General features: G+C 39.2%; 1 protein-coding gene across 3 annotated transcripts in view; it reads left to right on the top strand.

Annotated features, from left to right (window-relative positions):
* The window catches only part of cica (capicua transcriptional repressor a), a 36,239-nt gene that overhangs the window by 7,749 nt on the left and 11,891 nt on the right, over nt 1-16,599 (top strand). For 2 of the 3 annotated variants that reach the window (XM_027163632.2, XM_027163631.2), the window contains exons 3-18: nt 12-131; nt 5,018-5,162; nt 5,346-5,445; nt 6,000-6,182; nt 6,261-6,393; nt 6,652-6,827; nt 6,914-7,037; nt 9,222-9,319; nt 9,540-10,425; nt 10,774-10,907; nt 10,984-11,144; nt 11,489-11,673; nt 12,015-12,410; nt 13,443-13,690; nt 13,932-14,056; nt 14,922-15,070. In XM_027163632.2, coding sequence (XP_027019433.1) covers nt 12-131; nt 5,018-5,162; nt 5,346-5,445; nt 6,000-6,182; nt 6,261-6,393; nt 6,652-6,827; nt 6,914-7,037; nt 9,222-9,319; nt 9,540-10,425; nt 10,774-10,907; nt 10,984-11,144; nt 11,489-11,673; nt 12,015-12,410; nt 13,443-13,690; nt 13,932-14,056; nt 14,922-15,070 — 3,363 coding nt within the window. The remainder of the gene's footprint in view (nt 1-11; nt 132-5,017; nt 5,163-5,345; nt 5,446-5,999; nt 6,183-6,260; nt 6,394-6,651; nt 6,828-6,913; nt 7,038-9,221; nt 9,320-9,539; nt 10,426-10,773; nt 10,908-10,983; nt 11,145-11,488; nt 11,674-12,014; nt 12,411-13,442; nt 13,691-13,931; nt 14,057-14,921; nt 15,071-16,599) is intronic. The other variant, XM_027163633.2, reaches the window with a different exon arrangement.

Here is a 16,599-nt window from a genome sequence, read left to right as displayed (position 1 = left end):
TCTTTTGATAGTCTGGACTAATGTGGAGCCTCGCTCAGTTCAAGTGTTTCCCTGGCATTCACTGGTTCCATTTCTGGAGACCAGCCAATCAAATTCATCCAACCATCCTGATGGTCAAATACAAAGCAAAGGTAAGCAATAAATGTTGGACTGAATGTTGCATATGGGGATTGAATTATGACAATCTAAATGTGAAATTAAAAAAATCTGAGCCATCTGAACTTGAATTTCTAACTGAAAGTGAATTTCATGCTTCATTTCAGATATTTAGATTCACAATGTTATTTTGAAAAGTGATGGTTTGTAGGCAAAAGCTGCCCTAGTGTCCTCCCTCTCTCTCTCGCTCTCTCTCTCTCTCTCTCTCTCTCTCACTCACTCACTCACTCACTCACTCACACACACACACACACACACACACACACACTGCGGTATATAGAGCATAGTAGGCGGCAGATGCTAGAAATAAAAGCTTGGAAGAAATATATTCCAATCCAAGATTCATGGTATCAAAATTGTTTCCTTCATTTAATTTAATAGATAACAAAGTTATACAAAGTTAAGATTAACATTTGAAGTAAGAATTATTTGTACAAGAGGGCTAGATATTACAATGTTAGTATTCATGTTAGGGTCAAGGTGATGATTTTGGCTGGTTAATTAGTTTATTTATAAGGTTCCTCAGTATAAAGTAAATAGCAGTTTCTCAGAGGCTTGAAGTAAAGTTAAATATTGCAATAAAACAATCAGCCACTAGATGGCATGTGTTACAGCAGTTTTTTTCATACTATGCAATATTTGTCAACCTCTCTCTACATCTTCCCTGTAGACAAGTGAAAAGACAGTACCACAGGACGCCCCCAGTCTAACCAGCACCACACAGAGACTAACATTTCTGTGTGTTTACATGCAAAGATTTTTGCCAGTGAATTCATTCTGATTACATATTTCAAATGAACCTGTTTATATGAATTCTGACTGTAGATAGTAATAGTAATCCTGTGGTACCATGGAGCATGTTCAAATTTTAAATCATGCTGCCCACCGTCGCTCAAAATATCATATTTGCCCAAAATTTACTGTTCTTTGTTAAAGGCCATTGGGCCTAATTTATTATTCAATGAGTAAAGATGTGTGTAAATGTTTTCACAGGACAAGCAAGCTTACATTTTCTGCCAGATTTATAAACATTTCTGTAAGCTGATTTTTTTCAATATTCAGTCCCATATTTTGATGAATGCCAGCTACTCCTAAAATGTAAAGAACAATCATGCCGTAGCTCATTTGCATTTAGTGACACTCACAAAACTCTTAAAAAAAAATTGCTCAGTGTTCAGGTCTCAAGAGTGTATGGTCTTCAGCCTCTTAAACATTTCGGCCTCTCATACAACAATACACCCCACACCCCCATTGCTATGTTGGAAAAGCAGCAGAACATGTGTTACAAGGGACCCTGATATATTTGAGATACTCAATGAAGGCACACAGCACAATAGGGACCATACTGGTTTTGTCGCTAATTGGATTGTTTAGTTTCAGTTGAGAAACTGGGGTCAATAATTACAATATTATGATTATTATGTTTTTACATGCTGTCAAGTCAAGTCAAGAAGCTTTTATAGTTATTTCATCCGTATACAGTATATTGGACACAGCACACAGTGACATGAACATCGTTCCTCCAGGACCATGAAGCTACATAGAAAAACACAGAGATAAGGACTGAAGTAAGTTAGTCCTAGACACATAAAGTGTATCTGTACAACCTGCTGTACACAGTGCGGGACAAAAGACAGTACAGGACAAAGACCGTGCAGGACAAAAGATAAGAAGACCATGCAGGATAAAAGACAAGAAGACCGTGCAGGGCAAAAGACCGTGCAGGACAAAAGACCGTGCGGGACAAAAAAACCGTGAAGGACAAAAGACCATGCAGGACAAAAGACAGTGTTGGACAAAAGACAGTACAGGACAAAAAGACCCTGCAGGACAAAAGACAAGAAGACCATGCAGGACAAAAGACAAGGAGACCGTGCAGGACAACAGACCGTGCAGGACAAAAAACAAGAAGACCATGCAGGATAAAAGACCGTGCAGGACAAAAGACAGTCAGGACTATTATTATTGTTGCAAACAAACAATACAAGACATTACACAAAGACAACACACAAAAGCAGCACTGACCAGTAAACATACTGTATATTCTACAGTACATGTACAGAAATCCTGTAATGAACACATTAGTATTATAGCAGCAGTTATATAAGGTATTGTAATGAGTGTAAAACAGCATGTGACTGAAATGTGAAAGACAGAATGTGTAAAGAGCAGAAACTGTGTGTAAAACATCATGTAAACAGTCTGATGTGGTGGTGCTGTAGACATGGTGTATATAGGAAGATTGTGTATCTGGTGTATGTCAGTGCAGTCAATACAGTGTGTGTGTGTGTGTGTGTGTGTGTGTGTGTGTGTGTGTGTGTGTGTGTGTGTGTGTGTGTGTGTGTGTGTTGTGCACAGTACAGTTCAGTTGTAGCTGCCTGTGATCCTAGCAGAAGTATGTCTATTTCTATCAGAATTATAAAGCTAGAGCAGAGCCTGCAGAAGATCAAACTTTACATTTGTACATATAGTGATGCCAGCATATACATTTACAAAGTGATAATAATGAGTCGAATGAGCAATTCTCTTTCCTCTAACTAGTCTCTCTAAGAAATATGTGATCTGTGGTAGGAAAAGCTGTAGTGAGATTGAGCAGCCAAGCAAGTAGCCACAACCCCAGTCCTGCCAACCTTTATGCATTTTGTGTAGCAGATACGCATTTAGACATCAAAGTACGCTGCTATGATTTGTCACTTCAAAATACGCATTGTAAAAAAATGATGCCTTTGAGTACAACTGTCTGTGCATTTGAGCACCAGGCAATGTGCCTATGGGTGTAACCGCATTGGGCAGCAACCTGGGAAAATAATAATTCTACCAATCATAGCGCCAGTTTAAAACTCTTCAACGCTACAAGCGGAGAGCTGTCAAAATGAATGTGGTTTTCATCTGTCTCTGTCCGTCTTCAATTCTTCTTACAGTGACTGTTTTTTACAAGTGAGGACTTAACGTTTCAAAGGTAAATGGTCAGAATTGTGAATTTCATCCATTTTAATAAGCCTGCCAAACCACAGGCGTCGTTAGACTCCTTTACTGGGGCAAGTGCCCAAGTGTCCGGTGTTGTGCCTCAAGTTTAAGTTTTACGCACAGATCAAGTTTTACTTTATTTGCCAGTATTTATATAGGAAACGTAAGTCATGTCTGTAAATGCATTGCCGTCGTACTTTAACGGAAAAGACAAACTGGCGCGAGCACGCAGAAATCAATATCCGCGAGTATCCCTTTTATCCCAATATCCGCAGTATCCCTTTTATAGCACTAATGTCATTTTTTAAATATCAATCGTATTCTGACTTGATTGTTACTGGCTCCTGTAGATCACATCTGATGGACATCAGATTTTTTTTTGTGAAAAGCCGGGAAATAGAAGCAGAAAGTAATGAAATGATGAGGGAGGCATTATTATATAATCAGCCAGGTAAAACCATAGTGAAGTCTGGAGTCTTGCATTATTGCTGAGATAATTAACACATGTATGTGTTGTCACATATGAAGTTACTGTTTAGTTCATTAGATCTAATTTATGGCAATACATACAGTTGTTAAAATATTATGCAGATATTATACACAAACGATCATGCACATAACGTTATACTCTTTATTTTAGTAGCAGCCACGTATTGTTGTTGTTAGTGTAAAAATATCACAGGTTTTGAGATTTTATTTATTTTGTTGTCTGACATGTGTTCAAGGGACATAGCAGTTTTCAGTTATTTGTAAAGTTTAAAAGACCTTTTGTAAGCCCTTTGTTTTTTCTGTTATTTATACAGTATTTTTATACAGTATGCTATTTGTTGATTTTTGTTATTTAGAATGTCCCATGTATTTAAGTAATGTTTAAGATACATGTTTTTGTTTTTATGTTGCCTTTTCAATAAAAGAGTTCTTCATGGTCTACTTGTATGTTGAATAACTAGATATGGTGGTGAGTGAGAACTATGTGCTAAGTAAAAAGTTGTGATGAGTGAGCATGTGAACTTAACACTGACCAGCAAATGTGCCTGACCTTGCGCCGCGTCACTGCAGAAAGTTGCTACTCCAAAATTTTTTCCAAGGTTGGCAGGTCTGCAACCCTGATCATGTAGGGCATGAACAGCTGTAACCAGTATAATGAGAATCTAATTTAAACTGCTGTAACCAGTATTATTTCAAAATGAGAATCTAATTTAAACTGCTGAGTTTCAACCTTTTTTATTTTAACCTTATTTCTTCTCCAGATAAAAAAGGAGATTTGGTATTGGCCTATAGATTGACAGCTGCCAAGGGGCAAGGTCAAAGCTAACTGTTTAATAAATATATATGTATATAAAATATACGGGTAGATTATATTGCTATAAGTAAGAAGTAGATCCACTAAACATTAAATGCATTGCCTAACCAGCACTATTTATCATCAGTGTCAATGTTAGCTGATGTTTCCTCTTCTGCAAAGAATTTAAATTCAGTGTAACAATATTTTTTGGTGTCACACTTTTAACAATGGACAATTTCACAAAACAAGGACTCGTAGACCGATTTGATGAATGCTTCAGATTCCACTGTGATAACAGTCATTTGCTGCAGTCTGAGTGATTGTACATGACTGAGGTTCTTTTGCGTACAAATGACCGGAATAAATGACTTATACAACATATACAACATGCTTCTGTGATATATATGCACTTCATTTTTGCACATTTAGCTATACATCCACAAATTCAGTTTCAGAGTTTAGATTGCTCTTTATAACACAAGTTTAAATTTTACATTCTGTGATACAGATTCGAAATAATAATATTGAAATTCAATAAGGTCATAGTTGCACCCCTCAGCATACAGACTGAAATGAATGTTTCTGTCACTGTTTTCTGCCACCTCTTAGAGCCACAGTGTGGAGTAACTCTCATGACTGATGACCAGTCTGTTGCTGAAAGAGCATCACCCTCTTGCCCGCCACCTTCTGTAGGTGATCCTCCAGCAGAGAGAGGAGGAGGAGATAGTGAGACAGAGAGTGATGCTGATGATCTGTAAATATCTGTGTTCTACATATTACATATTACAGGCCTGTCTGTAACATTGCGATTTGAGAATTCACTACTGAGAAAATATTTGTTATTTAAACTAAACTCATGATGCATGTTTAGCAATTCATAAACAAACACAAGAGTGAAGGATTCTGAAATGTCCCTTTTTTTTATTTGGTTAAATAGCTTTTACTCAGTTGGAATCCAAGATCCTGGACTATTGACTGGTCCAGGAAAGAGACGTACCCAATCCCTCAGCGCTCTGCCCAAAGACAGTGACAAGAAGGTGGTATACACATTTACAGCATTTAGCAGACACCCTTATCCAGATCTACTTACATTTTTTTAATCTCATTTTTATACAACTGAGCAATTAAGGGTTAAGGGCCTTGCTCAGGGGCCCAGCAGTGGCATCTTGGTGGGCCCAGGAATCGAACTCACAACCTTCCGATTGTTAGCCCAACACCTTAACCACTAGTCTACCACATCCCACACAGCAAATAAAATAACTTGTCCGAAATACTGGATTACTGTCAGATTTGAGATATTTTCTGATTTGTTCCACTGTATGTTTGATATGGGTCTTGCAGTGAACAGTGGACATGACTGTTGTTTTTACTAATTAAATGCCAGTACTGTATCAGTCTTGGACCTCTTAAGTCAAACTGAATATGATAAAGTATGATTGTTACATCCCTGTTACATTTACAAAAAGATAATTATATAAATCCTCAACATGTGGCCATCTTTAGCTCGTGATTTGTGGAAAGTAATTTACGTGTTTATTTTAGTTTATAAAGACGTTCCTTTTCTGTACCTTCATTCTACCCATTTCCAAAGAGAGAGAAGGACCACATACGGCGGCCAATGAATGCTTTCATGATCTTCAGCAAGAGGCACCGTGCTCTGGTGCACCAGAGGCACCCGAACCAGGATAACCGCACAGTCAGTAAGATCCTGGGTGAGTGGTGGTATGCTCTAGGTGCCAAGGAGAAGCAGAAGTACCATGACCTTGCCTTCCAGGTATTATTGCATTTTTGGTGATTTGTTTGTCTTTCAGGTTCTTTGGTCCACTTGTCTATCAGTCTATCTATGTTTCAGGTTAAGGAGGCTCATTTCAGGGCTCACCCTGACTGGAAGTGGTGTAATAAGGACAGAAGGAAGTCTTTGTCTGAGGGCAGAGGCACTCCGGGGGCTAAAGAAACACGAGAACGGAGTGCTTCTGAAAGCACAGGTCTGTTACTCTGGGTATTGAAAAGGCTCATGCATACAGCTGTGATCAGAATCGACTGTAACCACTTTCACATGATGAACAAGAAATTACATCAAACTGTTTTAAATGAAACAATAATTTTAACTTTTTTTTAATAATTTTCCCCTAAGGGGAAAAGCTCAATATCTGACAATGGATAGAAATTTTGACGTGTGTGTGTGTGTGTCTTTACACAAGTGCTTATTATATATACCTCTGTACTGATTCCACTCCATCTAGAGACACAGTCTATTTCTCACCGGGTGGAGAACAAAGCAGCAGGGCCTAGCTGCCTGTCAACAGAATCTGAGCACTGGGGAGGACCAGCAGGGGACCAGGTAACACGGCATCGTGCTTTGTCCCAGAACGCAGTTCATAGCCCAGAGAGAAGAGAGGAAGAAAAGGATCTAGTAAAGGTATGTTCAGAAATGTGCATACACATAAACAGTATAAAGACTTGATAATACCAACCTTATTTCTTTCTAACTCTCTGTTTTATCAGAATGGTGTATGTTCATTTAAGACTCGCCCCCCTCCTATCTCACAGTGTGGGACTAGTGATGATGTAACTAGTGATGAAGAGCCAATGGTCATATGTGAGGAAGAAGGAGATGATGATGTCATAGGTGAGTAATGGCTTCTTTAGTACAAAATTCAGTGACTGTAACAGCTTCTTATGGCTCTGTGTTGTATCAAGGCTTGCAATTCAGTTCATCTGTCCACTAAACATATCACATCATGTGTTAAACAAGCATTCCATCTTAATAAAGCGCAAACACTTGAAGATAAAACTCATCGATATCCTAAATCAAGCAGAGTCTTAAAGAGTAAAAGAAAATTCAAGTAATTTTCATTTGTATAGCACTTTTAACAGCATGCGCCATCACAAAGCCGCATTGCAGAAATATATACAATATATACCTTTTTAATGAATCAGTTTGTCCCTAATGAGCAAGCCAAAGGTGAACTCCCTGAGACAATATGAGCAAGAACCCTTGAGAGGAACCATACTCAAAAGGGTGGGTGAAACTGGATAGTGCACTTAATGTTTTAAAGTGCAATAATGTAACCAGGAATATAAGCTTTTTGTCAACTTATGATTATAAGCATCATGTTATTTCTGAATTCATTATAATTTTAATACGAAATCTACTTTGTTGAAGTTATCAACTGTTCAGTAAATGACTGCAAAACCATCATAGCAGTCTTAAGACATCTGCATGGTTTCAAGCAGTGAGTGGTTTTTAGGTAAGGAGAACTCCAACCAGAAGTAGGGCATCAGGATCAGCAGGCCGGGAGAGCAGAAAGATTCAGGATCATCTCAGGAGTATCATGTGTAACCTACCAAAGAGAGAGAGGGAGAGAGGGATAGAGGGAGAGAGAAACACAGATGATGCAGTGACTCACATGCAGGAGAAATTGGAGATCAGTCTGAATTTCACCAAACCATTATAAAACAATAAAGCATTTAAAATGCTTTTCTAATCATCATCGATATTAACTTTGTTTTTATTAGATCTGACTTTTTTTTTGTAGCTCTGTTAAAACTTTTTAGGTCACAAATGTCCATCCATTTATCTTTTGGTGGCATTGTTAATAAAAACTGTTATAATCACAGACTTCTATATGCTTATATACTGCACTGCTCCAAAAAATGAAGGGCACACACTGGATCGTGATGAATATATTGAGAACACAAAGTGAAAACCTTTACTTATGTACAGTGTGTAATTATCCCTCCAAGGATAGTCCTCTCCAGACCATCACTGAACCAGCGCCAAACCTGTCATGTTGCATGCAGCTCTTTCACATCTGCCATATGTGCTCACTGTGAACCAGCTCTCATCCATGAAGAAAACGACGTATCAATAGCAGACCTGCCAATTCTAGTGTTCTCTGCCATTCGAGCTGCACTGTGCTGGGCTGTGAACACAGGTCCCACTAGAAGATGTCGGGCCATCAATGTCACCCTCATCAAGTTTGCTTCTGATTTTGGTAAGAAACATGCGCACCAGTAGCCTGCTGCATTTTGTAGGGCTCTGGCAGTGCCCCTCCAGTTCCTCCTTGTGCAAAGGAGCAGATACCAGTCCTACTATTGGGATGTTGCCCTAATACGGCACTGTCCAGTTCCCCTCAAATATAAGACCCTCTCCCATTATCTCCTGCATGCTCTTGAAACTGGGAGACACCAAAGTTTCTTTCGACTGCTTATGTGGGTGTGCCATCCTGGGGGAAGTCGTAGCCTAATGGTTAGAGAGTTTGACTCCTAACCATAAGGTTGTGGGTTCGAGTCTCCCCCAACTGCTCTCCATGCGCCACATAAATGGCTGCCCACTGCTCCGTGTGTGTGTTCATGGTGTGTGTGTGTTCACTGCTGTGTGTGTGCACTTTGGATGGGTTAAATGCAAAGAACAAATTCGGAGTATGGGTCACCATACTTAGCCGTATATCACGTCATGTCAGTTTCACTGGTGAAAAGTGGGGTGCCTTAGCTGGACTACCTGTGCAACCTGATTGGGTTGCAGGCATTGCCTCATGCAAGTGATAGGAACCCTAATATAACAAAACTATAGCTGTTCCATCTCCAGTGCTTCTGTTGTCACTTTCATTTGCACTAAACTGATTCACAATAATTTATGCTTCTAATGGATAGATTGCTATATGTAAAGTTTACTTGACTTGGTGTTTTATTTTGATATATAATTGTTTCCATAAATTTGTGAGCAGTGTATTTTCTAGTGTCAAAATGCAAGCTAATACTGCATCATGCAATTTTCAGAGTCTCATATTTCTTCATGCCTCACTTACAGGTGATTCATTTCCAGAGGGTTCAATAGACCTAAAGTGCAAAGAGAGAGTGACAGACAGTGATGAAGAGAACGACCCTGCAGATGAAACTGATGGCAAGGTAAATTCTTACAGGACATTTACATTCAGGTTGTGTACCTAGCTTGAATTTCTGTTTTCTTTACTGTACATTACTGTGGTTGTTTTTCAGAGGCTTGCAGTTTATGATATGCAACTTATATCAGCTTACATGCTTTCACGATTTCAAAATCACAGGAAAGCAAGTGAATATTTGTTAATACTATGTCATTTTTTGTTCTTTTTTGACACCTCGTTTCTAGCGGTTGGTTCACCCCCTCTTGCTCTCATCTCCTGGAGGTGAATCAGCAAACAAAGAGACAGAAGACAAGGGGGACAGTGCAGAAAGTAAGATAAAGCAGGAGACAGAGGCTGGAGAACTGTGTGAAGGAATAAAAGAAGGAAAGGGAGAAGGCGGTGAAATGGGAGAAGGAGGATCAGGGCAGGTCCCTAAATGCTTTACCCTAAATGGCACTTTCTTATCTGAACCAAAAGAATTACAGGTTCCAGGGACAGTCCGAACAGCCCCCACCGTAGTTACAAATGTGGTTAGACCTGTAACCAGTGCACCCATTGCAATATCCAGCAAACCTGCTGAAGGGGGCATGTCTCTTGAGGCTCCATCCCCTGATGGGAAGCCCAAGCTTCTGATTGGTGGGGGAGGAGCAGCAGGAAGTGGGGCCATTGCTGGAGGTGGGTACTTTTCTGCAACCTCTCCCAAACCTGTTGGGCAAGGAGGTTTAGTCACAGGTTTAGTTCTTGGAGGATCATTCCCAAACCCATCCACTGTTCAGCTCATAACCCCACCTCAGCCCTTGCCAGGCCACACCACCAGTAATGGAGCACCTAACAACAGTGCCTTGCCCCTTTCTTTGCTTCAGCCTCAGTTCCTCCCAGCAGCTTCTCTCACCCCTCCAACCAATGGCAAACAAGTCACCCAGGTGCAGTACATTCTTCCTACACTACCAGCAACAGTTCCCCTAAACAGTCCCTCTACGCAGCAGACCAACCAGTCAGCCGGGGTTCTTGCCCTGCCCACTGCCCTGCCAACACACTTATCATTGTCTAATGGATTGCATGCAGGGGCTGGGCCAGGGGTGAGATATGCCTCAGTGCCAGCAGTGGGAGGAGTCAGCCCAGGAGGAAGAGGTGAGATGGAGAGAGTGACTTCGCATTCCTGAATATCAAAATAGCATTCAAGGAAATTATTATTGACCAGTCTCATTGTTATAATGTTTCACAATCATTTTTATTTGGAGAATTACACCAAATGAGACAAATCCTCGATAATTACAATTCTTTAAAAGCTGTATTGTGAGAATATTTCAGCATTAGTCTTCAGAAATACAAAAGATTAAAAAATAGGCATAATAATAATAACTGATAATATAATACTAATAATTATCTGAGCAAGTTGAACAAAGCATTTAGTGTCAAAATAGTCTATTCCTTTTTATTTCCCTACACTCTTTCTCTTCCTTTCTTCTTCTCTTGTAGCACGGTCTCCAGTCTTACAAAACAAGATGCTGGTTCCCATGACGACAGTAAGGCCAGGATCTACACCTTCACAACCTATTTCCCTAGTTGCTCAGCCACTCCCTGTTCAAAATGGGGTGCAACCTGGAAGTAAGGTAGGTCAGGACGCACAACAACCACACAAATTTCAAGGATAATTAACATAATTAAAGCAAGTTGTGTTTATTGCAGCTTATTCAGATTGCCCCAATGCCAGTGGTCCAAACTAATGTCCAGCCTGCAAGAACGGTACATCCTGCTGCATCTTTCCCAGTCTCTATGGCAACAGCAACTGTCATGGCCTCAGGTGGCACATCTCCTCAGACAGTGCTCCTGACTCCATCTGCTACAAGGTAAACTCACCATCTCTGCTAAATCCATATAGTCTATAAGTTAAACTGTTGGACAGATTGACCATATAAATGTGTGTCAACTCCCTGTGAATATGCAAGAATTGCCCCACCAATGAAGTCAGGGTTCCAGTGATATATTTTCAATTCTTCTATTCTCATATCTCATATTTGTTCTATATTAATATTTGGATTTAAACTACATGGAATAAAATGAATTATGCAGTGGTTGGATAATGTGACAATAATACTGTAGTTTAAATAATACAGTGTCTAAATGTTCAGCTAGTTATTATTTCTGCGGTATTATCTTTTTTTCTTATTAGTCTTGTATTTGATTATTTTAGGATTACATATGTTCAATCAACCACTAGTGTTCCTACCCCTTTGTCACTGGGGTCCACAACAGCAGTCTCCACACAACGAGCAGTGCCCCCTCAAACTCAAGCATTTTTGCCCTCTGCTATGGCCACACTGGGTTTCACTGCCATTGCGCCCGCTGGACCTACACTGGTGCATCCAATAGTGGCGGGTGAGTGGAATGTAAAGCCTAATGAAGTAGGCATGTGTGAATGTTCAACTTATATTCACAGGTTACAGTAGGATCTTGATATAGTATTAACATAGTCTTTACTGATTCTTTGTAGCAAGTAACATTTGCATACTCAGTATCTATTATTAGCTTCCTACAAATGGTAGACAGACTGTATTACAAGATGCATTAAGATGAAGTGATAACACTTTTGTTAATAATAACTTTGGCCTGTTGTTTTGTTTTGCCCTAGAATGTAATATATTGCCTTATTAATAAAAAATGGTCAAACTTATTGACAGACATGTGAATGAATCCTCATTTCTGAATGTGTCTCTCAGGCCAGCCTCCACTCCTGGCTCAGGTTCCATCCCCCAGCTGTTTGCCCCAGTCCACAGCCTCAGAGACCAGTCGACAGGTAGTGACTGCTCTGTACCCTGGCCCAAGTGTCACCCTAGCAACTGGAATGGTTTCCATGACGACTACATCTCAAAATGTGACTAGTCCTCTGTCAGTTTTGACATCCCCCTCATCACCTCATATGAACACATCTATAGCATCGAATGTGCACTTGCATTCTCAGACCTTCACAGATGCACAGTCACAAGTCTTGTTGAAGATGGAAAGTCTTAAAAGGCCAGAGGCAGATACACACCAAGAAGCAGTGTTGTCAAACACCTCAAATCAGATGGATGAGTTAGGACTGCTTGCTAGTCCAACCCCACACCTGCATTCAGGTAAACATTAAGCACATTCACACAATGGCGTACACTTCCAAACAACGGATATTAGACATTTGGGTAATTATATAATTATATGTATGTCTCATTACTACTAGTTACATGACTCACCATGAAATTGGCACTTTCTGGCATGCTTTCAAAGCTTTGAAAATTGAAATGGCTCTGGCTTTAATTCTTTAAAAAAATCCATATTCATTGCAAATCCACATAAATTTGAACATGTAAGACAAGATTCTGCAATACTTTGGATTAGCAACGTCTGCTATGGCAGATAACATAAAGCAATGTTTTATCCAACTCTCACCTTCCCAAAGTGTGGATTTTATAAAACAGACACTGAAGTGGACATAACTACACATTTATAAGGATGTCCATGTTCCTTAAAAGCAGAGTTCTCTGCTATGATTTAAAACACAAAAAGATGAAAATGTGTAGTTCCGTAAAAACTGTAGATGAACTATTTAACACAGACCTCGCATTTCTCCATTCTCACATGATTAGTAATGTCCTGTGATGCTGTGCCATCAGTTTCTATAAATATATGGAAAATATATGTAAATAAAGATTATTTTGGGTTCATTTATGTGAAATAAAATTGGTCAGTGCCTGTTTTTATTTAACATCAGTTAACTGTGTTCATTAATCAGTTGAATATAGCAGCTGCCCAAAGATTTCAGAACATTTCACTTATAACGTCCAAACAATCTTGTCAGCCTTGTTGAGAAGTTCTGCCACAAGATGCAGATGGTTACATGCACTATGGTTGGCAGGTCTATTAAAGTCTGCTTGGGTCAAATTGGTCTTTTTGAATTGGCACAAAAATATAAATTGATCAATACCACAAAAATCCTTAATGGTTGCTAGCATAATTTATATATAATAAGTGTAGTTTATTGATTAATATTGTACCATATATTAGTGGTTTATGGACTACAGTTAATGTATTGATTGATATTGGTACCGCTTTTTAAATAACTGTGTAATTCTAATTAGGCCTGTTACCTGATTATTTTTGCACATTTAAAGGAAGTAGTTCAGCGTCCCCTGAACTGCCTCTGAGCCCTCAGAAGATCAAAGTTCAAGTTGAACATCCTCTGTCAAGACAAGAAGGGGAAGACCAAGATGGAAAGAAGGCAAACAGAGTTGAGCATGACAGTGAGAGAGATGGTGGAGGAATGAGGTCTACTTGGGTAGAGAAAGCAGTGAGGGACAGGGGAACAGAGGGAGCGCCAAAAAGTCTGTTAACTAACAACAAGGAGGAACATGAAAGAGAGGCAAGCAGCAAATACACTTAACATGATATGAGTCCATATAAGTTTGTAGGCTTCTTTTAGTTAATATGTATTTCTGAATGTGTTCTACACTGTAATCTATCTCAGGGTGTTTTTTTTTAAAAATGTAATAAATACTGTATTGAGGTATTAAGTTTTGAATGATGCTATATGTCATACCGCACTTACATGTTTGGTCATTTTTTACATTTGTCCTTTTTTTTTCTTGCTTTTCTTTTCTCAGGCTGGACAAAAAGAGGTGTTTGGTTTGGACCTGCCTCCTCCACCAACGCAAAGTGACACTCCAGCACTCAGGAAGAACAAATCCCGTCCTCCACCTCTCAAAAGCACCACTGGCTCTGTGGACAAGTGAGTGGCAGAGCGGCAAATCAACTCTGAGAAATTATGTTTTGTTGTGTATCAGACTTATTGGATGTAATGATTTCAGCATCCGACACAATATTACTGCCAACAACATTGCGGTCATTACGCATTATGACTAGGGACACTTATGCTAGTTTATTGGTGTAAACTAGCATAAGTTATCACTGAACAATGTGCCAAAAGTCTTTATCTTCTAAATAAAAACGGATGAGTCAGTTAAAATTACATAAAAAATAGGACAAAATAATGCTTTGAGCCGAAGCACTAACTGATATTAACTGAGAGCTCCTAAAACAAGCTTCTGTCAGCTGAATTCTCATTTGCTGTCACCATACAGAGAAAATGTAGTTCCCAGTTGCCTAGCTGGAAATATTATTATGCCTTCTTATATGTTCCATAAACCTTTTTAGGCTGTTTATTGTATGAGAATCACAAGGAAAAATCGAGACCACACAGACCCAAATGTGGACTTTTATTACAGATACAGTTAAACATGTATAATCATTTATAATAATTAATACTTGTTTGGTGGAGCAGTGGCATGGAAATATCTGAGTGTCTGGTACAAGTGTAACAGCTGACTGCTGAGTTATCAATTGTAACTATATTGTACACTTACATGTTGGACTGAGTGCTGGCTCTCCACTAATGGGGTACATGGGTGTGTTTGTAATGATCCATTATAACAGATTGACAGCTAAATTCAGTCAAATGTCCAGTGATTGTAGGTACAGTGTAGGTGTATATAATTAACCCGCAACACATACAATTTATTTATTTGTATATTTTCTCTTTATAATTTTTGGTAGGGAAACGTTTCTACTCTCTCTGTCTGTCTGTCTGTCTACAGAGTGTTGTCAGACACTTATTTTGAGGAGCGCCTAGCTGAGCTGCCGGAGTTTAAACCAGATGACGCCTTGCCTTCCCCCAGCCTACAAAATCTAGCTACATCTCCCCGGGCAATACTCGGCAGCTATCGCAAGAAGAGAAATTCAACAGGTGCGTCTGTATACGTTTGTATACGGTGTTATTAAAATCTTAATTGTTGATTTAGAGTTTATTGGACACCAGTACAATAGTATATCACTTCTCACAAAACAAGAGCAAATTTTGATGACTCTTAACTAGTCACAATTTTGTGATCCTCCAGTCATAAGATCTCTGGAGCCATATACACCCTACCTGAGGAGGCATGTATTGCTCTGCAGTAAGACCCTGTTAGCTAGTTACCAGCAAACATGGTCTGAGTTTATTTGATTTGAAGAAGAAGGACTTTGTCTGAGGTTATGGTTATGTGACATGCTCCAAGCTTGGAGCTCTTCAGATTCACTAGTTCTATCTGAGGGAAACTGCTCCTATCTTTATACACTTGCAGGTAATCATTAAGTAAAAGGCTGTTGTCTTTTCATTAGTCTAGGCTGTTCTGTTCAAAATGACTGCACTTTCATTTTAATGTGTATATATATATATATATATATATATATATATATATATATATATATATATATATATATATATATATATATGTATGTAGCGATTAATTTTGTGGTCATTTGGATACTAAACATGAAGGGTAATGACGGTATAAAGGCAGCGGTACATTATATACACAGATCAGTAATCGAAGGGTAACTGATGTTAATACGATATTGTGATAACTGATGTTAATACGATACGATATTGTGTTCTTATAAAGGCAAAGAAACAAAAATGAAACATAAAACAAGATGCACTTTCATTAGGGAAGTAAAAAGAAAACGATAGCTTCGTATACATTCTGACATCAGACCTTAAAGGGGCATACAGCATTAGAACAGGTATACATTAACATGCCATGATCAGTAATTAGAGTATAACTGATGTTAAATACAATGTTGTTTTCTGACACATGAATAAAATACACCCTTGTCAGGAAAGTAAGGAGCAAATAATTTTAAGTCAGGCAAGCCTTCCTTAAAAGAAGAAACCATTACAAAAAGGGTTATAAGAATGAGAACCTTAGAATATCTTATCTCCGGGTTTTATTAGTAAAAGGAATTTCTCATTTTGTGTGTGTGTGTGTGTGTGTGTGTGTGTGTGTTCTGGTTTAGGGCCCCTATGAGTTTAGGGCCGCATGGGGTTATCTGGTCTTTGTGTAGGCTCCAGTCATTCTGGAGCCAGGTGTGTGTGTAAAACTGGGTTGCTCATCAGTTAATTGAGGAGTAGATGTTGAAATTTAGGGTGCCTGGGACATGAAATCTAAAATGACCTATACCAGACGGTTTCAAACCCCCCTTTTGGGTGCCGAAGTTTCTGATGAAGGGGAACTTCGTCATCCAACAGTTATGAAGGTCGGCTGGTCGGTAGATTATGATGGTCAAAGGCAGGTGAATCGTGGTGGTCAGGATTGGCAGCCTGGACAATGCTTGGAGGGCCGTGTCGACTGGGGTGAGGTCGATTATTTGCCTCCCCCCTTTGCTTGGCATAGGCTTTTCGGCTAAGTCTCAAAGCTTCTGGTAATCCTTTTTGATCTTGTCTGGTTGCCGATC

The sequence above is a fragment of the Tachysurus fulvidraco genome, chromosome 7, assembly GCF_022655615.1.
Source record: "Tachysurus fulvidraco isolate hzauxx_2018 chromosome 7, HZAU_PFXX_2.0, whole genome shotgun sequence".
In the NCBI taxonomy this organism is placed as follows: domain Eukaryota; kingdom Metazoa; phylum Chordata; class Actinopteri; order Siluriformes; family Bagridae; genus Tachysurus; species Tachysurus fulvidraco.
Note: the sequence above shows the minus strand (reverse complement) of the source record. Positions and strands in the feature narration are given on the sequence as shown.